This window comes from Zeus faber (genome assembly GCF_960531495.2).
Source record: "Zeus faber genome assembly, chromosome: 2".
In the NCBI taxonomy this organism is placed as follows: Eukaryota; Metazoa; Chordata; class Actinopteri; order Zeiformes; family Zeidae; genus Zeus; species Zeus faber.
Genome location: NC_137189.1, coordinates 8,639,441 through 8,656,940, shown reverse-complemented (window position 1 = coordinate 8,656,940; position 17,500 = coordinate 8,639,441). Strand labels below are relative to the sequence as shown.

The 17,500-nt window shown below is 43.2% G+C and overlaps 2 protein-coding genes across 2 annotated transcripts in view; one reads left to right on the top strand and one right to left on the bottom strand.

Moving 5' to 3' along the window:
* Positions 1 to 11,133, bottom strand: part of LOC307227341 (uncharacterized protein) — a gene marked incomplete at both ends in the record, with an annotated part of 25,686 nt that extends 14,553 nt beyond the window's left edge. Inside the window, one exon of the mRNA XM_079996620.1 lies at positions 10,915 to 11,133. Coding sequence (XP_079852746.1) covers positions 10,915 to 11,133 — 219 coding nt within the window. The remainder of the gene's footprint in view (positions 1 to 10,914) is intronic.
* Positions 1 to 17,500, top strand: part of pak5 (p21 protein (Cdc42/Rac)-activated kinase 5) — a 101,421-nt gene that overhangs the window by 1,531 nt on the left and 82,390 nt on the right. The window lies entirely within an intron of this gene.

Sequence of the window (17,500 nt, the reverse complement as noted above, 5' to 3'; positions counted from 1 at the left end):
GGAGTACAGTTCAGGTCGTCGTCCAGAAAGCAATGGAAAGTTGCCATCTATCACTCTCACCCTCTTCCCTCAACAAAAATAGCAAAGAAATTCAAGTTGAGGCAATGTGTCAGGCTGTGTAAGGTTGGTTATCCACTCTGTGATGTATTCAGTGGCAGCGATGAGCACAACAGCTTTACATAATGATCAAAGCTTGAGGGACGCCAGAGCATGGTTCCAGCCCGCAGTAATAACAATAATAATAACCTTTGAAGTTATCACAACTGTTCATTTCACATTATGCCCCTCTCTTTCCCTTTCCTGTCTGTCGTTGTGACAGTCAGTCCATCCGTGGATGTGCTATATGTGTCTGTTTTTCTTGCTGTGTCATACAAACACATTCACCAGAAAGGCCTGTTATGATCTATGTTTTGTGGACACGGTGGTGGTCCCCACAAAAAGGACGCTGACAGTGAACACAACTGTTTTTGTGCCGATGGTTCTGCACAACATTTCTCATACTGTCTGTGAGGAGGCTGGCTTCATGGCATGCACAGTTTCTTTATTACATAAGCCTATGGGGGTGTCACACATTTAGGATTAGACAAAAAAAGCGCTGCTTTTATCTTTACTGCATCAGAGTCAGATATTGTGTGAAATTCTTTATAATTATCATAATGATAATAGACTAATAATTTCCATTTGCCTAGCCCTGTAATGTTTTGTTTGTTCCTGGTTCCGACTGATTACATCTTTCCTATTTTGTAAAAGAAAATCCAGTATTTGATTATTTTCTAGCTGGCACTTTTTAAGAAACAGCCATTCAATGTGTTTGTGTTATGCACATGCTCTTCTATGTACTGTTTCCATTGTTGGCTGGCGGGGCTGCCACCAAATATCCACACCACCTTGAGTGAGTGAAAAAAACAAACAAATCAATCGATCAGAAAAAGGCATGAAAGAAAAGAAAGTTAACATCTAAAGTGAGCGAAGATGAGGGTAATCCTGGATGAAAAAAGTTGCAATTTGGAATGGAATTCTGGGACTTGTAGTGGAAACCACGCAACACATACAATCAGATGGATTTCCACTTTAAACCCAAAGACGCGTGTCAAAAGCAGCTACCCCAGTCATCTCTGTTTGCCTCTGCCTTGGTTGTGGTGAAGTACAATTTGAGACGTGAACGTGGGAAAGTGTTATCTGCAAATGAAGCATCTTGATTCAGAACCCATGTCCATGCGGGAGCCTCACTGGCCATTTTATCCAAGTGTCTGGCCGACACGGGCTGATCGATCCTGCTAATCGAGAAGTGGACTGGAGGGGCCATGCAAACCAGACAGAAGCAGAGGAGGGGCGTTAGAGAGACGGGAAACTGAAAAAAATGGTGTAGAGCAAGAGCGACAGGTCGAGAAAGATGAGATAAAAGAAGGAAAAAGGAGGAGATGAGATGTAAGAGGAAAGGATATTAGAGGAGTGTAGGGGAGAGTGAGATACAGAGAGAGAGAGAGAGAGAGAGAGAAAGAGAAACGGGGGAGAGAGGAGGGATCATATGATAGCAGGATGGGGAATGGGAGGTTGCCCAGAGGAGGAGAAATTAGGTTTCACATGAGTTGGGAAGAAGGGAAAATCAAGGGAGGCAAAACATGGAGGGATAATTGGGTTGAATGGGGGCACAAGGAGCGAGTAAAGAATAAAAATGAAAAAGGAGATTTTGAAAAGGGGGATGATGCAGCGTAGAAGAGATGATCCTGCCAGAGAGAGAGAGACAGGCATAGGTACCTCTCTGTAGGTTTGACTGTGTAGATCTTACTGTCTGTAGATCTGTCTGTCTGCCGCTCTGACTCTCGGTAGGTCTGACTGTCTGTAGGTCTGTCCGTCTGTAGGTTGCGTGTCTGTAGATCAGAATCAGAATCGGATCCGGTTTTATTTTGCTAGGCACATTTGCATATACTAGGAATTCATTCTGGAGAGGTTTGGTGCACTCCAGTACAAACCATAGCATTAAAAATAAAAAACTAAACAGTCCAGGAGAATAAAAATAAAATAAAATAGGATAAAAAAAGTAATATATACAATTACAATTAAATGTCAGATATATACAAACAGCCAAAGATACAAAACAGAAAAGTCAGATATACAAATATACAAATGCAATGCAATACCATACTATGCACAGGAGAAATGACTGTTCTGATACAGTATATAGGTGGAAAATTATAACTGACTGTCTGTAGGTCTGTCTTTCTGTAGGTTGTCCGTCTGTCGGTCTGACCGTCTGTAGGTCTGTAGATTTGACTGTCTGCAGCTCTGACTGTCTATAGGTCTGACTGTCTGTAGGAGTGCAGTCAATCTGGAAACCAAAAGCAGTATAAACAAGTAGATGTCACGGCAGGTTACTGCCTTTTGTTGCTTTTGTTTTGGGGGTTTTTTTCCTCGCGGTCTTCTGCATGACTCGTCATATAAAGGAGAAGCATTTTTTATTGTCACACAGCATGAACACACGTAAAATGCTGTGGATGGTGAAATGGGTCCTCTGCATTTAACCCATCCTAGCTTCCTCTGGGGGGGGGGGCAGCCAGGAGCACCATTCAATGATGTGCCTGGGGACATATGTCCATTGATGGTCAGATGTTTGGTGGTTTGTACAAAGAGGAAACCCCATGTGAGCACATGCAAACTCCACACAGACAAGCCCCTAATTGGGAGACATCCTGCCGGAGCACGGGACCAACAGCGCTCCAGGTGGGAATTGATCCCAGGACCTGTGAGGCAGCAGTGTAATGCACTGCGTGCGTGCGTGCGTGCGTGCGTGCGTGCGTGAAAGACAACAGCGAAAGTGATTAAGATTAGATTAAACAAATATAAATGAAATAAAAATGTTCAGTGACACTTGGAGTTCTTTAAAGGGGACCTATTATGAAAAACTCACTTTTTCAGTGCTTGTGCACATACATTTGGGTCTTTGATGGCCCTAATAACACACAAACTGTGAAATACAACAACCCAGTATAACCCAGCCGCATGTTACAATGGCTAGAATGCATAATCTAGTGGTATAATTATCATCCAATTGTATTTTCAGCAAAAAACTTCAAAGACATGTTTTCACCTCAGAGACCTATATTAACCTGTTGAAAATGAGTATAATAGGGCCCCTTTAATAAAAATCAAACATGTTTTGTGTCCATAATAGCCTTTGTCAGAACTGGAGAGAAGGGTGTTTAAAATAACACAAGGTCACAGTACGACCAATGATCAGCCAGCTCAACCAGTCTCCCTGTTAACCAGATTAATCCAATAAATAAGGAAACACAGGTCAGACTAAAAAGGTTTCACATAGAAATGAATAAAGCACACAAACCCAGTTGAACCTTAAAATGTTCCTGCTCCTTCTGTCACATCCTTCTGCCACAGCCCCTCTCAGCCCTTCCAGCTCTGCTGCCCTCCCTCCAGGCTGACAGAGTCACACTTTGTCTCTGTGAGGACTTGTTGTGTTCACGTGCACTGTTTGATCTAGACCGAGGCACTTCCTAAAAATCCTTATGACTTCCCAGCAATGCATCCTTTGACTCAAGTGACCCCTCCCTGTTTAATGGGGGATTTGCAGGTGCAAATGCACTGTGTTGTAAAGTGTTCTTACTTATGTCGTACTTTTCATCAACCCTGCATTAATGGGGAAAAACCGCAGAATTGTATGTCAATTTAAGCCTTTATTTTATTAACCAGATGGGTAAACCCTATGACTTGTTGTCTGCCTAGAACCTTTTAGGTTCATTCATAATATTCATAATATAGTAAGTGAAGTTAGACAGAAGTTAGAAAGTGCTATCATTTCAAAACATTGAAACCTCAACCCTTATGACAGCAAAGTACATGACAATGCATAAGTGAAGTACAGTGTTAAAACATTATATTACTGGCTGTTACTGTAAATGAGTCTCACAGAAGCCCTGGTGTATGTATGGCTACAACTATAGCTACAGTATATTATTTATTTTAGGTTGAAAACTTTTTACAGCAAACTACACACAATCAATTTATTTGAGACTAGACTGGTTTTCGTTGACTAATACTCAAACAGATGCTAACTAACACTGCAATAGTTTCCATTTACTAAAACTAGATTTAGACAAACAAAAAGTCATAGATCTAAAATGTGCCCAAAATGCATAAAAAGTGAAAAGAGTAGACTAAAACTAAATGAATACTGGCCCACACTAAGAAAAACTTGATTTGGCTGTGAACCCCCCCCCCCCAAAGAAAAACAAAACAGCATAAATATAAAGGTGAAAAACATGAACCGCACTTTGTAGAAAAACACAAAATAATCATTAAAGTAATCACAGATCCACTTCCCAGGTTATCGTATTCTGACCCCCTGACATTTCACAATGACCCCCCTAGTAAGATAAACTGGACCATTTTGGCCCTTTTAAACAAATCCTGGACCAAAGACTTTGTGTCTGCATGTGCATGGGTGTGTATTATGTGTGTGCATGCGTGTGCTCGAATTTATGTTTGCTTAAAGGTCATTTGAGTCCATGGTGGAGTGGGTGTGTCATGCACATGTCTAATATACTGTATGTTGTTTCAGTATGTCATGCATGTGCGTTTGTCTGTGCATGCGCATGCAGGTTCAGTGTATGTGCACTAGCAAAGCGCTGTAGTAACCTAATTCCACTTTAATCGCTATTAAAGCGATACCTGTTTAGAAGAGAGCCACGTGCTGTATCTGTGTTCTCACCCGGTTAGCTTTTTTGGAGGTGGTGGATCTGCATCCCAGGGCGCCTCATGATGCAAGGGAGATCATACTGATGAAATCCAGAGTTGCTCCCATTTGTTGCACGCTGAGTATATTATCGAGAACAACGCCGCCCTTTGAGGTCAAACTATCAGAGAAAGAGAGAGCCAGACAGAGCATGAGAGAGAGAGAGAGAGAGAGAGAGAGAGTGAGAGAGGGAGAGAGAGAGAGCACATCTGAGTGACCCCCCATAAATCCATACATTTTTCAGAAAATGTACTTGATGTACGGTATCATAATCTCATAAATGAATTAGGGCTTGGTTTAAAAAGAGAAAAAAGGACACTCCGATACAATTACATTTTAAAGCAACCTTGTGTAGCTTTTGGTATCAGTCCACGGATCTGGGGGAGCTGCGGGGATCACCTCCCTGCTACCGGTGTAGGTACCGGATGTGCTCGGCCTGGCAGATCGGTCAGAGTCAGAGGTTGGAACAAACCCCGTGGTGCAAAGAAAGTGAGGGCCGGCGCGTGCCGGCCAAGGTGCGGGTGCTGGGAGGCACCACTGGCCCGTCTCATCCGCGCAGATGGGAGGTGGAGCGGCTACGTTTTGTATGAGCATTATTACTGGACATTTTGACCAGCATGTTTATATTTTATGTTTTCTTTTTTTTTTTTTTTTTTTTTTTCAAATAAAGTTTACCAGGCAAAACAACAGAAATAACTGAAGCTAAATATCAAGTGACTTGGTGCCTTAAAGGTCACGCACTTTTTCCGTGGTTTAGAACCCAAACACAGAAGTTACATAGTGCAAGAGCGTTCAAGTGGTGGGGGGAATGAAAGAGGTGCCATTTCCTATATTACAAGTCAGTGTACCAGCAAAATGACTTGGAAGCTGTTATTTTGAAGTAAAAAAGTTACAGTGTTGCTTTAATTGTTTTGATTTCAGAACTGATTTGAAAATAGTCTATCAACACTTTGTAAGTTATGCAACCATTTTCCACTTAAAAACACCATTGTCACAAATTTTCTGTATAACACTGACTTTGTTCTATAGAATATTTTTGTAATGCACGTCAGATGGTAGACTGAAAAGTTGGCAGCAATTCGCCGTATGTGTAAAATGTCAAAATATCGTGAGATCGTGCCCAACACCCAGCCCTACTCTCTTTTACACCAAAATTAGTGTGTATATGCAGGTTTTTTAAACGCAGGTGAACCCGCTTAAAATAGGCTGTTACGCCGTTCCCATTGCCAGTAGACGAGTATGCCTTTCTTTTCTTTTTTTGGGGGGTGTGTCACGATGTCACAAACGCGCTGGCAAAGAGGCATGTCAGGTTGCCAGTGATTGGAGAAAAAAACAAAACAGTGAAAGCACCATGGAGTATCCATGTCACAACAGCGTGTACACCGCAGCACCAACAGCGGGCAATGTGCGGTGTGCGGAAGAGGCGTGGTGCTGGGCCGGGTCCTTTAGCGGCAGGGGCAGAGACGCTCCGCCAGTTCGGAGGCCGGCTTGGGCTGCATTTTGCCTTCTTAGATGGTACTGACGATGTGCCCACTAGCAATGCGCCGGAGATGGGGGTGGCTGACATCTCCTTATGGAAAGAAACAAGTGCGTATGGAACAGTATGGAACAGTATGGAGCGAAACCTTGTGTAATGGGGACACTTTCTCTGTGACTCTCGCCTCATCACTCCCTCATCATGCATTGTCTGCAGAAGAGTCGTGCCACGTTCCTCCGTGCCCCGTACCCAAACAGTTTTTAGTTGTTTTATTTGGAGGAATGGGACATGGTGACCGGGGCGCCTGGAGCATCTGTGTCCGAACGCGGACGATTCACAAAAACGACAATGCGACTTGCAGAATCTCAGTCGACTGACGGATGTCATACTGATGATTCGATTGGTCGACATTCGGGGGGCAGCCCTAAAAATTAGCGTGTCCACCTGGGTGTCATGTTTCCATCACTGCTGATCGGCGCTGGAGCCGATAAATACCCATGACTATTGCAGTGTCATTTGTCCTGGTAATTATGCCGATTGTAACCTTTCCCACTAAAAGAAAAGCCAGATGTTAGCGGGTTTTCGGTGCGGTGGAAAAAAGGTGTTTCTGATTTGAACTTTTCCTTGAGGATATTCCACTGTAAACCCCACGCACACCTTTTTATTTACAGTGATTCGACTGAGGCGTTTGTTTTATTTTCTCAATTCAATTATTTTAAATGTAGACACAGAGTTGTAATCTGGGATATTATGGAAGCAGTCCAAACACAGTCCACTCTTTCACCTTGGCGAGTCGCTAGGTATATGTTCTGCTAAACGCCGTTGACAGGCTATTGTGTGCTTTGTCTATGAGATCCTTCTCTATATAATTACTTCCATTTTTGTAAACTCCTGGCAGTTTTCTTCTCCTGATTACCAAAGGCTCACAGCTAGGCTTCAGAATTCTACAAAGCACATCCACCGACAATATAATTCATCACAATAGCATAAATCCTGCTCATTTTGAGATACTACACATTCCCATGCTGTCGTAGTACAAATTGACTGTGATTTTGCCATGAATTGTGTGATGAATAGGCTGAGTAGTTCTCAACATTCATGTGAGTTTTGTCATCTCAATTCAATTCATATTCTGGCTGATATACTATTTTTGGATGTGGTTTTTGGAAATACTCTGCTAATTGGGTTGAGAAGCTCAGATTAAGTTGTATGTTAATGTAGAGTTGTAACCTCATTAGCTGCTTAATAGCTGTAAATGTCCGTGTTGGTAAAATCAGCCCCAACATGTAGGGTGAAACAATAAATTATAAAGTATTCCTTTGTGGCCTTTCCAGTCTTATAGCAACACCTGAATATCTGGATCGCTCACAAAGTATATTGAGTGGTACTTTGACACTTGTGGAAATATATGCTCTTCTCTGCGCCCACTTCTTCTGATCTATCTTTGTTTTATAGATTGAACAAACAGGAACTGAGTAAGGCAGAGAAAATTATTAAACTGTAATAATTATTCATATTTACAATGCGGTCTCAAACCATGAAATATGTCATACTTGATTTGCTTGTTCCACAAATTTGCCATGCTACTGGGATTCACAAATGATGACCAATGCCAGTCAGTCCACTGATGGCTGCTGAGATTTCAAGCTCTCAAAACAGGCCGCCCACATTGGACTGTCTGTTTAGGAAGACACGCACCTGACCCCCACACCTGTCAATCTCCGCTCAGTTTCCGTACAATGACTTACACCATTGTACTGTATATCTACATTTTAGATTTAATTTTAGTTTGCGCTAGTATGGATTAACATTCAGCTCCAAATTACTGGTGTTATAAGACCCCTCTGCTACGAAGGCTAAGAAGCCTCATCATGTTTGGCAACATTTCAATGAATTCCTTTAGAAGTCACTATTTGTCGGTAATAGATTTTTTAAGTGAATTAACACATTTTAATGACATAAAAAGATGAGCCCCTTCAACCTACCGATATCTAAATGGCCATTCCGAGTTCCCAATACTTCCTAGGTGGGCACAAAATAAGTTAGAAAGAAAGACAGGCCTAAATGCAAAAGGGAACAATGTCAACAATTTGGAGATGGACATACCAGAATGAGACGGTCACTTCCCATCTTCTTGCCAACCTGCTGTGTGTCTTTCACAATAGCGCTCAAGCCAACTCTTTTATGATGTGTTATGATTTGACATCAGTGAGATTGAATTTCTCTAAAGCACAGACACGAAAAGGGGCAAATTCATAACGACTCCATTTGTATGATCACAAAGTCCCATTCCCACAAGTGCCACGGTCCCCTTTAAGGGACTTCAAAGGGAATTCAGACAGTGAAGATGTTGGGTCCTGCAGCGCTCTGGGTTACCTGCTTCATAGTTTACTCTGCGCCAATTTAGCCGCCTAAATGGGGTTAAGGGACGTTCAGTGCCTGTACGCAGCGTTGGCCTGAACTTGAACTGTGTAGAGCTAAGTGCATGGTTAATCCTGATTATAAGACCATCACATAGGGCTGAGCATTGACAAAATAAAATATCAATATTTTTGACGAATACCTCCAGGGCTCGACAGTAAAGGTTGCCTGGTTGCCCTCAGCAACCAGATTGAGTCAGTTGGCAACCATTTCAAGGCCTCTGGTTGCCCCCTTTGGAAACCACTTTTTAACATAAAAAATAGGCAAACTGCTGTTGCATTAGTGATATTGTGATATGGCTGCTACAGTCGGAGCCAGAATGCTGCACGTGCGTTGGTACGTTTATTTAGGTGCGTACAGGTGCACACAGGCACCAGTAGACAGCAGTAGAGCAAGGCACTCCGAAGCACTCCAAAGCGATGCTGCATTCACAGGCTCAGAAAACTGTAATGCATGTCGGAAGTGATGCGTTCATGTGAACCTGGAAAACCGTTGGCTACCACCATAAGTACATTTCAGACCTTTTTTCACCATACATGTATTTTCATCTCTATACAGTTTGTCAACATATAGCCATTACAATACAATAACCAGTTCTTATCTTTGTAGACAGACAGCATTAATAATGAGCATGACGCTGACCTCATCTAGTGGAGAGCTACTTTTAAATAGAAAGATGCAAATTATAATTTACCATTGTTAACAATGGGGGGGCAAACAGGACTGTTGAGATTGTTATTGTCTTTGTAGTTAGCAAACATGTGGGTGTAAGAGAGAGACAGAGGCTCAGCTAAGTGTGATCAGGCCAAGTGTGACCAGAGGAGTTAGGTTTATCACAGCTCTTGTCTTGACTTGTGTTTCTTCCCCTCTGAACATTCAAATTCTGTAAAGTATCAGATAAAACACAAACTACAAAGAATTTTGTTTGCTTACTGTAATAAACCTTACGGCTGCCCCCTGAGAGTTGACGAGTCGAATAATCAGTTGGAAACCCGTCAGTCGACTGAGGTTCTTCAATTGGAGCAGTTTTTTTTGTTTTGTTTGCTTGTTTGCATTACAGTGTAGCACCCCTTTGCTGTCCGGGCAATTAATAGGGGTAACTAACCTGAGTTGTGTTATCTCTAACTATTAGTGTGTGTTTACTTAGTCTTTTAACTGTGTATATTAATTACTATGTAGCAAGACTATAATGACTAATAGGTAATTACTCACTTTTAAAGGATTAGCCCTTAACCTAACTTTAAGTATTTTAGTCAATCTATGTACTTCATTCAATATACAAATTTAAATGCTTATCTTCAAGGAAAGGGTATGGCTATGTATTAAACATCAAATGTAAATAACCATTCAACTGCAATACAGATAAGTTAAACTATTTACTTAAAAAATATATATTTACATCTGTACAAGAATATGAATAAACAAAGAATAGTATTTCAATTCAATACCACAAAAGTTTTGGTCATGTGACCACCAAACCAAATTGTACACAGTTCCAATGAAAACGTTTGACCTCTGTCATTGCAAACAAAGGATATATAACAATGAAGTATTTCAAACAATTGAAACTTATACCTATAGCCGGCAGCTAACTGAAATTATACTATGCATACCCAATGAGTTACGAGTCACACGGTGCAGGCCTGATACGAAGCTCGAGATCGTAGAAGCCACCAACACACAGGCTGCTTTGCGCCAATGCGCTGAGAGCAAAAGAAATACTTGCTTGCAACAATGGCTGCCGCTGCTGCTGCGAGCGCGCCGAGTTGGTAGAAAGGAGAGACGTCTTCAAAACAAACCTCTGCATAGTTTTTAACCTTTTAAATCCTACTTATAAACTTATTCTATTCATTTTTATTAATTCCTATTTATGAATCAATAAACTTTTAGATTCTAGGCCTAATTTTCTATAGGGCTACATCCTCCCCCTTCTAACTGTAACATTTCCTCATGAGACAACCTATGACATACAGTGTTAAAGAGTCCTAGAGTAATGACTAACATCCTAGTTTAATAATAATGCCCTTGTGGACAATAGTAATTGGCTGATCTTTAGCATTTCCTGGTTCATCATAAGTCAGACGAATGACAGGCTTCACATGTCTTTTCGAACTAGTTCTTGGCCTAAGATCTCTATTTGTCTTTGTCATAGACACAAGCTTAGTTTTGGGAGTACTAATGGGCATTTTATAGTCTCCCAGGTCTGGATCAGAGTCAGAGTGATCAGAGTCAGTGGAGTGTGCCCTTGCAACTTCATCTTCTGACAGACACTCTTCCTCGCATCTGTCTTCAGGCGCATTGCTTTGAAGTTCCTCTTCCTCAGAGATTTCATCCAATTCTCCCTGGACTTCCTCTTCATCTTCAATAGAGACTCTTTCCTCCTCTTCACCTTGTTCATGGGCGCATGGCTCGTATTCACTTTGGGAGTCAGCCGCAGCAGGCTCTTCATAGGTCCTCCTACGTAAGAGCTGTTGCAGGTATTCTCCATAGGATCTTCGAGTCCCTTCACACTCCATTTCCGAAGATGAGTCAGTGTCTTCAGGTTCCACTTCAGGTGTTTTTTCAGTCTTTTTTCAGCCAATGTCAACAGTCTGGAAACGTACCTTCTGATCATATGCCCTTTTGTCTGCTGACTTGCTGGCGAGTTCGTAGGCTTTTTGCAGATCTCCCTTCAGTTTCTCCACATAGCGGGAATGGTGTTTGTGGCTGGAGCCATCAGGTGAAGTGCCAAAGCAAAGGTCTACTGGAAGCCTAGCTTCTCTGCCGAACATCAGCAGATATGGTGAGTATCCAGTGGAGTCACATTTTGTACAGTTGTAGGCATGGATGACGTATGGTACATGCTGACCCCATGAATGTTTCTTCTTCTTCTCATGCCTCAACGTGGCAAACATTGACAGTAAAGTGCGATTGAATCTTTCGGGTTGAGGGTCCCCTAGTGGATGATAGGGTGTGGTTTGGGATTTACGCATCCCCAGGATCATCAGGAGCTCTCAGATCAAACGACTTTCAAAGTCCCTTCCTTGGTCTGAATGTATTCTGCTTGGCAGACCATAATACACAAAGTACTTTTCCACCAGGATCTTAGCCACGGTGAGTGCTTTTTGGTTCCTGGTAGGAAACGCCTGTGCTTAACATGCAAAATGATCCGTCAGGACTAATACATTGCTGATTCCTTTTGAGTCAAGTTCCATGGACAGAAAATCGATGCATATGAGCTCCATGGGACCACTGCTTACAATCTGGTGCAGGGGTGCAGCCTTCTTGCAAGGGGTTTCCGCGTGACACACTCTCCACAGTCCATACTGTTCAGCATCGATTGCCATGTTGGGCCAATAGAACCTACTCCGCAGAAGATCAGTCGTCCGCTCTACTCCTAAATGACCCATGTCATTGTGTAAGGATCGCAAGACAGCCCCTCGGAACTTAACAGGCAGCATGAGCTGGGTTACCTGTCCTCCAGAGGGTTTCTGACTACACTACACAGGAAGCTGTGTAGTAGTCCGTCTTGCAGCACGGGACGGTCTCTTTCTCTCTTGAATAGTCTCAATTTAGTATTTTTCTCTTGGTCACTCGGGCAGTTGCCTTGCTGCATGGCTTCCAACACTCTTTTGATGATGTCATCCTTCTGCTAGGCCTCTCTCAGGTCAGCTTTACATCTGCTTCATGGAAAGCATGTCGAGGTGTGTTGGGAAAGCGAACACCTCAAGGACGCACTCAGGGGAAGCTCCCAGTTGATCGACGTATCGGGGAGGTGTTCCAGCCGATTCTGTAGCACAAACCCTTTGACGGATGGATTTCACTCCGCTCTGAGGTATCTCCTCCCGCTCTCCTTTCTCCACTTCATCAGTCATGTTTCTGCACAGCAAGTCGGCATCGATGGTCTTGCCGGGCCGGTATTTGATGTCAAACGCATAAGTCGCTAAGGCAGCCAGCCAGCGATGTCCTGTTGCATTAAGTTTGGCTGTCGTTAGCACATAGGTAAGTGGGTTATTGTCTGTCCAGACTGTAAATTTTGCTCCATATAGTAAGTAATCGTGGAATTTATCCACACCGCCCACTTAAGAGCTATAAATTCCATCTGATGGACTGGATAACGTTGTTCAGTAGCACTCACTCTTCTGCTGGCAAAAGCCACTGGTCTGAGTCCTTCTGGGTGTTCTTGATACAACACAGCACCAAGCCCTTTCAAGCTAGCGTCTGTATGCAAGATGTAAGGCTTGTTGGCGTCCGCAAACGCGAGGACTGGTGCGTTGGTGAGGCACTGAATAATGTTGTGTAAAGGCTCTGACTCTTTCAGATAGGTCTTCGTCTGGTCTTTGACTTGCCGCTTGCCTTTATGAGTGGGTGCATACCCTTTGGTGAGTTCTGTGAGGGGTCTGACAACTGCTGAATAGCATGCCACAAACCGCCGACAAAACCCGCAGAATCCGAGGAAGGACCTCAGCGACTTCATATCTGTAGGCTGAGGCCAATTGGTGATGGCCTTGACTTTCTCGGGATCTTTGGCGATTCCATCTGCAGATATTATGTGCCCCGCATATTTCACCTTTGGTTGGCAAAACTGGCACTTGTTGATAGACAGCTTCAGTCCCACCTCTTCGAATCGATTCAGCACTTTGAGAAGCCTCTCCTTGTGCTCCTCCAAAGATTTTCAAAGACGATCAGGTTATCCAGGTACACTAACATCTGGAGCAGGTTCATATCACCTACAGCTCTTTCCATCAAACGTTGGAACGTCGTAGGTGCTCCAGTGATACCCTGCGGCATTGTTTCGAATTGATAAAACCCTAGTGGGCAGATAAAGGCTGTTTTTTTCTTTATCAGTTTCTGTCATGGCTATTTGGTATAAACCAGACCTGGGGTCTAATACAGAAAACCATCTACTCCCTGTCAGGCAGTCAAGCGCATCGTCAATGCAGGGAGTAGTGTATTGGTCAGGCACTGTTCGACTGTTCAGTGTTCAATAGTCTATGAACAATCAGACACTGCCGTTCTTCTTCCTTGCTACGACTATCGGAGACGCATATGGGCTACGCGACTCCATGATAATGCCAGATTTCAGAAGATCTTGCAAGGGTCTGCGTACATCTTCAATGTCTGCGGGAGCTAATCTTCGCGACCGTTCTCTAAAGGGTCTTGCATCTGACAGGCGGATATGATACTCTACGCCTTTCGCAAGTCCCACATCCCATTCGTGTAGAGAAAACATGCTGGCTCTCTCCTACAGCTCATGGGTGAGTCACCGAAGTCAATGAGGCGAGGGATTTGTTGGGGTCTCCTCAGTCTTTGACTCGGTCTCGGGCGGCAAGGCAGGCATCACAGGGTCAGCAGAACACAAATTTCCCATGACTGTTCTGACTGGAAGGACTGTGTCATGTGCTGACTTATTGCATACTAGCACAGGGAAATGGCTCACATCAACCTCTGAGCTTGGCACTATCATGGGCTGTAGCAGCATGCCAGCTGGAAGTGGAGCTTCACCTGACACACAGCTCGACGGTCACTGCCAGCGGGTAAGGTCAGTGGGCCAGGGCCCATCCACTTCACACATCCGATGTCCTCTTCAACCTCACAAGCTACTGGGACCTTGCTTTGGATTGGTTTGGCAGCTTTAATGCTCAAAGTCTGAGCAATATCTACCCCTGCTGTCTCTTTGCAGATCTTGGCTAAGCACTTGAAGAGACTGGCATTGGTGCCCAGGATAACAGGAATCTGATCTGGAGTTCTGGGGCCAGGACAGATCAACGCTAAGACAGAGAAGGATTCTTTTGAGCCAGTGACACTTTCTGGGAACTCAACATTACTTGTGAGCCACTGTCTATTACAGCGTCACACTGCTGACCATTCACTTTCAAGTGCACGACTGAGGGGGGACCTATCAGCCCTTTAGGAAAGTTCCTGCCTCCTACTGGAGTCACCTCACTTTTCTTGACTGAGCAGACCGTGTCAGGACTTTTGCTTTCTTGGCTAGGTGCCTGACCCTCGTTAGCTCTCTTGAAAGACTGAATGAGCTTTTGAATGACTTTGCTCTGATTTTCAGCATTCTGACACTTGGTGGCAAAGTGTCCATTTTCTCCACACCCGTAGCAGATGCTGCCTTCAGGCTCTCTTGGCTTTTTGGCTTTCGGCTGTTTTGAGCAGGTCTGGATGGCTCTACTCTTAGCGCACTGGCAAGCGCATCAAAGACTTTGGTCACTTTGGATGACAGTCTCTTTTGCAACCTTTGGACTTATTTCTTCAGCGCTACTACCTCTGCATTTTCATAGCTTTCAGCAACAGGGCCCTGGACAACTGAACCAGGCCCTTTGTCATCATCCACTTCCTCAAATGACTTTGTGTTTGGGATGTAGACTTTGCAACCTACATCCTTATTGGCATGAACTTTATGGACAGAAGTGCTAAGATTGACTCTAGCAGCAGCATATTCCTCTTTCATTTTTCAGCCAGCAGCTCTAAGAACTTTGGAGGACTCTGCTTTCTCTCTCTTAACTTTAGTTGAACTAGCATGAGATCTGAATGTATGACTCCCCACAGTAGTTGCTCTACTCGGGATGTGTCCATACGACTGACAGGAATACCACCTCTACTGACTACCTTGGTAAGTGACTGTTCTAGTGGTCTCAAGAAATCAGAACGTTTTTCACCTTTCTCTTGCTGTAGTAGTCTAAACTCAAAATAGAGGTCTTCATCCGACTCAGCTATGCACTCTCGATAGCATCTAAGCATTTAGAAGGGGTAGCGTTGGCCTCAGCCGTCCGTATCGCTTTCACTACAGCTAGAGCAGGCCCGCTAAGACACTCCATAATTCGTATATGCTTTTCTTTGTCTGAGCAGTCGCTCTCTTCGACCATCAAATGAGCCTGTTCAAGCCAATGCTCCAACGCCTCTTCTGCTGCAGGTGTTGGTAATGTGCCAGAGAACATCCGCAGGCGGTGATAGCTACTGTTCTCCCCTGACGGTTTCCCTATCTTCGACAACACCTCGCTGACAGCCAAGATGATGGACTCAGGAGAGCTATTGGATGCTGACGCATCAAGCAGAACTTTTAGTTGGTTCAGTGCATCTCCATCGGAAGTTGAACTCTTAGAAGCAATGACGATCGGCCAACGGATGTCTGTAGTGGAGTGTTTCACTTCAGAGGGAACCTTGGTCGGGTCAATCTTCTCTCTACATTCACACAATGCTGTGACACGATCCTGTTTTCTGTTGTACCTTCTGCCTTGTACTCTCACTTGTCCTAGGGCTTTCACAGTTTCCAGTGTTTGGGCCACTTCACTGCCTTTGGGAAAGAGCGCCAGCAACACGTGGTCTTACTCGAGGGACTCACCTTCACACCACTCTCTGAGCTCTGTCACCAACTCAGAATGCGCAGACTGAACTTCCATTATCACTGTCTTATAAAACTAAAAAAGTTAACTTTAAAATTGAAAATGAATTTTTCATTTAGTTGTCCTTTAATCTTGCAATTAAGTACCAAAAAGACAAAATAAAACAATAAATTCAACTTAACAATCCAATCTGTGCCTCCATTTATGTAGCACCCCTTTGCTGTCCGGGCAATTTATAGGGGTAACTAACCTGAGTTCTTTAAATAAAGTGTTATCTCTAACTATTAGTGTGTGTTTAATTTGTGTTTTAACTGTGTGTATTAATTACTATGAAGAAAGACTATACTGGAATTATACTATTGGTACCCAATGAGTTATGAGTGACACGATGCAGGCCTGATACGAAGCTTGGGATCGTAGAAGCCACAAACACACAGGCTGCTTCGCGCTAATGCCCTTCAAGACAGCTCACACAAGATGTCTGGCGATCGGAGTTGTACGCTGTCCACTGGATTCCTCTGTCCCTTGTTCTCCGTGTGTTTAACTTGGCGTATCGAAGGCTTCCGAGCAGGATACACTTTAGCAAAGTCCGCAACTAATAAGCTAGTTCTAGCCGCGTTAGCTTCCAGATGCATGGCGGCGTCTCCGTCATACAGAAACTTCACATAACACTACTACACGACTGTACAATGCTTTCGTAAGAGTCACTAGTCGTTCGTCTATAAACATTTAGAGTTGTAATACTTCAACGAGTGTTTTACCCACGTATACTATACTTGTGCCATGGAGCTCATCTCCACATGTCTTCTCTCTTTCATTGCATATTCGTTCTCCCCTCTCTAACGTCTCATCTACGTTACCAATCACTTCCTGCTGACACTTGACCTTCAGCTCTGATCTCATTGGCTTAGAAAATAAACAAAATGCAAAACTTTACATTTGAATCTTTTCTCACAGTATTCAAAATAAAACATCTTTAAAACATTTCCAGCATAATGAACATAGTATTTTGGAAAACAAAATACATTTTACATCATGTAAATATTTCAACACATGAACTTAATAATGAAGTCCTATGGCTATTGCACAATATGCAATATCCAACCTCTGCATAGTTTTTAACCTTTTAAATCCTATTTATGAAGTTATTATATTTCTACAATTTATTTATTCCTATCTATGAATCAATAAACTTTTAGATTATAGGCCTAATTTTCCATAGGGCTACAACAATAACAGGATAAAACAGACAGAAGCTTACAAAATGCACAGGGATAACATTTCATTGAGGAATTATAAATAGGGGGAATCATAAATATATTTTTATATGTGTGAATTGTCCACAAACACGGCTCTTGTGCTGGAAATTCTCGTTGTCAATAAAAACAAGTGTGTTAAAATGGTCAAGAGTGATTTATTCAAAGATGATCGACAGCAGATCCTTGCAAGGAGAAGAGCGAGCAGAACACAAGTCACGAGGGTGCAGCCTCGTCTCGTTCGGTCTCTGGGTCTCTTCCTGAACAA